Source organism: Vespula vulgaris, chromosome 1 (genome assembly GCF_905475345.1).
Source record: "Vespula vulgaris chromosome 1, iyVesVulg1.1, whole genome shotgun sequence".
Lineage (NCBI taxonomy): Eukaryota > Metazoa > Arthropoda > Insecta > Hymenoptera > Vespidae > Vespula > Vespula vulgaris.
In genome coordinates, this window is record NC_066586.1 from 13,817,889 (window position 1) to 13,824,743 (window position 6,855).

The 6,855-nt window shown below is 28.1% G+C and overlaps 1 protein-coding gene across 2 annotated transcripts; it reads left to right on the plus strand.

The window, feature by feature from the left end:
- Positions 1 to 1,487: 1,487 nt before the first annotated feature.
- Positions 1,488 to 6,301, plus strand: LOC127064061 (probable C-mannosyltransferase DPY19L1). Of its 2 annotated transcripts, none has more exons than XM_050994576.1 (10): positions 1,488 to 1,579; positions 2,881 to 3,009; positions 3,104 to 3,216; positions 3,325 to 3,462; positions 3,535 to 3,603; positions 3,676 to 4,029; positions 4,113 to 4,935; positions 5,025 to 5,187; positions 5,300 to 5,428; positions 5,505 to 6,301. In XM_050994576.1, exons 2-10 carry the CDS (start codon positions 2,910 to 2,912, stop codon positions 5,722 to 5,724), a joined length of 2,109 nt encoding a protein of 702 aa, XP_050850533.1. In that variant the 5' UTR covers positions 1,488 to 1,579; positions 2,881 to 2,909; the 3' UTR covers positions 5,725 to 6,301. The 2 variants fall into 2 exon arrangements, with proteins under 2 accessions (XP_050850533.1, XP_050850543.1); XM_050994586.1 differs by having other exon boundaries at positions 1,536 to 1,579; positions 2,767 to 3,009.
- The last annotated feature ends 554 nt before the right edge of the window (positions 6,302 to 6,855 follow it).

Below are 6,855 nucleotides of genomic sequence, written 5' to 3' on the forward strand. Positions count from 1 at the left end.
TTGTTTGTTATGAACGATAAAAAAGAAAATGGCGGTCATTAAAATCGTATCTTATCTTTTATTGGTACACCTGGACGTCATTTATTTCTGATGGTGGGGTTACCCACTCTATACGACTAAGTTTTCCTTTTTGTCATACGTCATATATATCTTATCCTACAAGGTGCTCTTATTATATAAAAAAAAATTTTATCTGTATTAAAACTCATCGGTGTACTCGATCAGCTCTCGAATTTCGATTTTGTGGATAATATATAATTTTTGTTAAAAATTTTCTATCGGGTTTTGATCCTTGATTATTTGTATAAATCTTTGATTGTTTAAATTATTCTCTACTTAGCAAATTTTGAAGACACGTTTGATAAAAATAGAAGTATAATGTAAAATAAATAAATCTAATTTATTCTACATCATTTTATTGTTTAATATATTTATTATAGACATATATATATATACATATATATACACATATATATATACATACACACACACACACACACACACACATACATATATTGCAGGATTTATATGTAAAACTTAAAAAACGTAGATAGTGAAAGTAAATGTGCTAATGAATGTATAATGTAAACAATAATATATTAGGCAAGATAATACAAAAAATATATAAATATAAATCTATATAGAAAATGCTAATTCTTTCTATTTAATATAATTAAATATCTACTTACATCAAGATACAGTTATTATGTAATTTCGTGTTTTAGATTCTCGAATTTCTCAAAGACAATATATTGAAACATTCCAACTTTTTCATTGTAGTAAAAAAACAAAGTCACATTCAATAACATTAAATTCTGTTACGTGTACATTAGTATTGTGATTTCATTAACTTAATATTATGTATTTCAAAACAATGTTTTATATTATAGTTTCTTTATTTGATTTGATTGACAAGGCACTGAAAAAAATATTTTTATTATAATGTAATAACTCGTCAGAAAAATTCTTTTAGCATAGGATAATATCAAAGAATATCAAAGAACTATATTGTTTACATGTCAGAATTTAATAGAAAGCAATTGTTAAATATCAACTTACATGCTTGATGTTTACGTTATAAATCATCATCGACTCAAAGTACAATAGATAAAATCGATTCAAAATTTGTAACAAATCAAATTTCATATTAAAATTATTTTGTTTCAAAATATGTTATTAATTCTATGTGTAAATAAATGAGAATGTTATATAAACAATTTCATACTTTATACGTAACGAAACGTAAACGTAATAAATTATTATTATTTAATAAAACTTATAAATTATAATTATTTAATTAACAATTACAATGTAAATTAAGATACATTAATACGAATACACATACACCATGAATTTGTTAAATAAGCGTGAAATAATGAAAAGTGTTTGTTGTACAAAGAGACAATTATGAATGAAAACACATTTGCTATGTTTATTCACAGAGAGTTAGAATAAACTTGACAATTGTTATAGTTGGTTACGTTCTCATTTTTGTTTACATAATTGGCGCACGACGATAGTCAAGTCAGTCTTCTCTTGTACCTCGACTTGTAAACACAGCAGCTTTCCTTCTATATAGGTACGTTTGTATAATTAATACTTTTAATTATTATTTTACATTTATTTAAAAAATATTACATTTGTTTAAACATTGCATAGCTATTAACGTATCTTGAATGTAAAATAATTTTAGTTTCATATTTATAAGTAAATGTAAATTATAAACTAAGAGAGAGAGAGAGAGAGAGAGAGAGAGAGAGAGAGAGAGAGAGAGAGAGAGAGAGAGAGAGAGAGAGAGAGAGAGAGAGAGAGAGAGAGAGAAAGAGAGAAAGAGATTAATTTCATCTCGTATTACATACGATCTTTTTATACATTTCTTAATTTTTAAAATATTCGCCATTTTGATAGCAGATATCAAATTCAATCAAAATTACGTAACATGTAACTTGACTTTTGATATAAATTTTAGGTCAATTCATTTAACCGTTTTTAAATGCTAGTATCAACACACACACACACACACATATTTAGTTTTTAATATGACAATAATAAATATTTTTTATATATAATAAATATAATAATATAATAATTTATATCCAATAATTGGTTATGTATTTTTTATATAATGAATATTTAAAAAGATTGTTGAATATTTTAAATAATTCCAAAGAATATCGTACGTTATATTTATCGCGGAAGGAAAATAAAAAAAAAATACAAGTTTATGAGATATGCATAATAATTAAAGAAAAACATTTTTAATATTCATCGCAAGCGTCAATGTAATCAGTATATACATATATATATATATATATATATATATATATATAAATGTATCAAACATATATATATATAATAATCAATCAACTAGCATATTGTTGCAAAAAAATTCTCATTTGATAATAAGAACATATGATAGTAGAGAAGTTCTTTAAATAAAGCGCGCGAACAGTATCTTTCAAGCTATCGTACTATACAGATAGAAATAATAGGATTTAATAAAGAGTGCATTGTATTTCTGTTCGTAATAAACATACACATATATTCTCTTTTTCATTATTAATAGATACAAAATATATTGTATTAACCTAAACGTGTTATACGAATATGTTACGTGATCACGTTCGATCGTCCGAATATTTTCGAATCCTTAAATACGATTGGATGTAATTTTGGATAAAATTCGAGTAAGGTGAATGCTTCGAAAGTATAAAAAAAGAAAGAAGAAAATCAATGATTATATTTATGCGTTTAATTTATAAATAGATTCTTCGTAAGTTCGTTGATCACGTACGACAAATGGCTGGTTAAAATATACGAACAAAAAAAAAAAAGAAAAAAGAAACAACGAAGGACTATTTAGACGAACCTGTTTTGTAGGCGAGGCCACATGGCAAATCATATCGTCTATGCAAAAGATGGCGGCGACGAATGATAGTAAGTCAAAGAGCGGCAGGAAACTAACGAAAGAAAGTATAGATTTTTATCATCTTGCTGTGCATTTCTTAAGTAAGAAGTTTTCTTTATAAAACTGTGAAAGTGGAAGTCTTTTATAATTGATTATGTATCTCTGAAATTACATTGATTTTCGTTACCGTAACAGGTATTGCTTTTGGGTTTCTACACCGGTGGCATGTATCAACGCTTTTTGAAAATGATCGACACTTTTCTCATTTGTCGGAGATGGAGAGAGAAATGTCGTTTAAGACTGAAATGGTTAGTTGAAATGATAGTCTTTTATTTACAAGTGATCATGGCGAAAAGAAATATGAATGGTTTTAGAAACGTTACAAATGTTATTGGGATGTATTATATATGTTATAGGGAATGTATTATTCTTACTATAAAACCATCGTAGAAGCTGAAACGTTTGCCGATGGTGTGAAGAAGCTTGGCAAGGATGATATATCGGAGTATGGAAATATTATAAACGCATACAGGAAATACAACCTCTTACCCGAGGTAAATGTTTTATCAAACAGCGACGTATCTTTACTTAATTAGTTTAAAATTATCAGATCATTTTGTATGTAGATTATAGCCAGTTATCTCTATCATAGTGTTAGAAATCTTGGATTAATACCACAAGGAGAATGTTGGGAAGTAAGTTTACGAATGTATTTGTTAGAATTGTTTTTCCTTTGAAAAGAATAACTATAAAGCAGTTTCTTTTAGACAGAGAGAGGACATGGTTTGTCATCGGTGACAAGTTGCATAGGCTTAGATGTACCTGTATATTTTTATCTCGAGATGGTTTGGATTACTACTATATATACGGCAGCTATACTTTTTAAGTACTCGACATACATGAGCAATTCAGTGTTTGGTGGTTTTATCACTATGCTCTTGTTCTTTTACAATCATAATGAATGTACTCGTGTTCAGTGGACTCCACCACTAAGAGAAACCTTTGCATATCCAATGTTACTCTTCCAAATGTATTCGGTGACTAAGATAATTGAAAAGTACGCTACAGAAGATATACAAAAAGTAAAACGTTGGAGAATACTCACAGATGGATTATACATGGTAAATATATATGTACATATATATATTTAAATATTTTATTCTACTAAATTAAACTTAAATATAATAATTACATTTTGTTACAGAATATGCTTTTGGGAACTGTGAGCAGTTTGTGTAGTTGGCAACTTTCACATTTTATCTTGACTACTCAAATAGTAGCCCTTCTTATCCTTAAATGGGTTGAAATTATACCTAAAAATCTATTCTTATCATTATCTAGAATGTATACCATTTCGAGCATTTTATCGATGATTATAATAGATGGCACATTATTACTTCATTCTTTATTCTCATGTATTTTAATCGGTAGTAATTTCGCAGAAGCTATTGTCCGTAAACTTTCCCGTTTCTTGAACGGCAGGAAAGAAGTTATTCTTGAGATAATTATTACTATATTTCTTACGAAATGCTTGAAATCATACATTTTCAGCATTGAAGACGATGCACACGTTTACAATATTTTAAGATCAAAATTAACAGGCTATAAGGATTTTCATACAATGCTTTATACGTGTTCTCCAGAGTTTGATTTCTTACAATATAAAACTTATGAAGCAATCATCAAGACTCTACTTTTGCCAATTGCTATACTCTCAGGGATATTAGCACTTTATTGTTGGTATAGAGAATATGAGAACGAAGGATATCCTTATTGTATAGAAGCAAACGTATGTTACAATGGTCTGCAAACTGGAGCTTTCATTATTATGGCTGGGTTCATCATGAGATTAAAACTTTTCATGACGCCACATCTTTGCATAATAGCAGGATTAGTGTGTAATAAAAGATATTCTGAAAAACTTGGATTAAGAAGTAAAGCAATAAGGGGTGCCGTACTTATTTTGTTAATAGCTGGTATGTCATATCACGGTATGGAAAGATTGCAGGAAGAACGAGGATTAATAGGTGATTTATTATATTTGTATATTAAACAAATATATTTTTCTCAAATATTTATTAAATCTAAAATTACATTATATCTATTTTATCTATAGGTGAATATAGTGATATCGAACAGGAAGAATTATTCGAATGGATAAAAGAGAATACTCCCAAAAACGCTGTATTTGCTGGTAAAATGTCACTGATGGCTAACTTGATGTTATCAACTGGAAGACCCATAGTAAACAATCCTTATTACGAAAGCGCGGAAATGCGGTTAGTTTGTTATTTATTGTTATTTATTTTCGACGAAACATATTTAGATTTGTACGAATCGTAATAACATTATTACTTTATTTTTCTTTTTTTTTTTTTTTTTTCTTTTAAGAAATCGAACTATGAGAGTCTACGAAATCTTTAGTAGAAAGGACGCAGCTTCGGTATACGTTACGTTAAGAAGCATGGATGTTGGTTATGTCGTATTAGAAGAGCCATTATGTCTTGGATATGCAAATGTGTAAGTGTCATTAAAACTTCTGTCTCTAATTAATATATCAATTAAATGTCTATTTGAAAATTTATATTATTTTTAGGCCACAAGGTTGTCAAATGATTGATTTATGGGATATGGTTGATAGTGGAACAGCGAAAACAAAGGGAAAGCTACCTCTGTGTCCATTATTATTCGAAGGGAACGCTTATCCTTTTAGACGAGCTTTTATGAATAATCATTACGTAGTTTTACAATTAGTTTATTCGCATTATTTCGAGTACAATCCAAAGACTTCCATGCCGCTCCAGTATCAATTTTGAATACTGTGTTCGATGAGATGACTGATAAGCGATTAAATGATAGATAGGGATTCTTCGTAATATAATAATATCTTATATAGGCCTATTTTTCTGAAGAAAAAAGAAAGGAAACAAAAGTAAAGAAAGAAAAAGAGTTATATAAATGAGTATATTATATGAATCTATCTCTCTCTATATATATATATATATATACACATATATATATATGTATATATAAATATATACATATATATATATACACACATACGCATATATATGTACATATATTTTTTGTTGACACTAATTTGCGGAGAAAAGAATCGAAGAATCGTTATTTGAAAGAGGTGGACTTCTTTTGCATCCGCATAAGATCATCCTAACGAAATTTCGTTTAAATCGAGTTAGGAAACAAATTTATTTGGTAGACGATAATTCGTTTGATGAAATTCAATATCTACATAGATAAACGAATTTATCGCTAGCGGTTATGGCTTCCGATTGATCGTGGAGACTATTAAAGAGCATTTTTATAAAGAAAAAGAAGGAAAAAAAAACACTAATAAAAAAGAAAAAGAAAATAAACGAAGGTTTAGATCGAGCTAGACGTGTTTTAAATTTGCCAAAAGAAAAGAAAGAAAAAAGAAAGAAGAGAGGAATTTAAAGATTCAATCTTGTTTAATTCTAGATTTTAAATGTATCATAGAAAAACTTATATTGTAGATTCATTAAAGATTATGTGTGTAAATAATATAACGTAAATATTCTTTTTTTCTTTTCTTTTTCTTCTTATTTTCTTATTTACTTCTCTTTTTATTTTTATTTTATTTTCTTCTTTGTAAATTCCACACATTGAGTTGAAAAAGGAGCACGAGAAAATACGGATAATAAATAGGTATATAGAGCTGCTGTGTCCCATCATCGAAGTATTTTTATCGAAGTGTTAACGAAGAGTAATTAACGATTGGCTGAATGAACAAAGAAGTAGGGAAACAAAAAATAGAAAAAAGAAAAATAAGAGGCAGTGAGCGAACACGAACGGTCGCATCGGTGAGGACCGACCTTGAACGATCAAAGCATGTGGGATTTGATGTATGGGATTAACGAAGGTTTAAAAAAAGAAAAGAAAAACATACACATGTACACATGTGTGTA

Excerpts from the sequence above, each read along its gene's own strand:
- LOC127064061 (XM_050994576.1), top strand. The coding sequence starts at position 2,910 with ATGCAAAAGATGGCGGCGACGAATGATAGTAAGTCAAAGAGCGGCAGG. Across the intron at positions 3,010-3,103 it reads TCTTGCTGTGCATTTCTTAA|GTATTGCTTTTGGGTTTCTA; the intron begins GTAAGAAGTTTT and ends TTACCGTAACAG. Across the intron at positions 5,188-5,299 it reads TACGAAAGCGCGGAAATGCG|AAATCGAACTATGAGAGTCT; the intron begins GTTAGTTTGTTA and ends TTTTCTTTTAAG.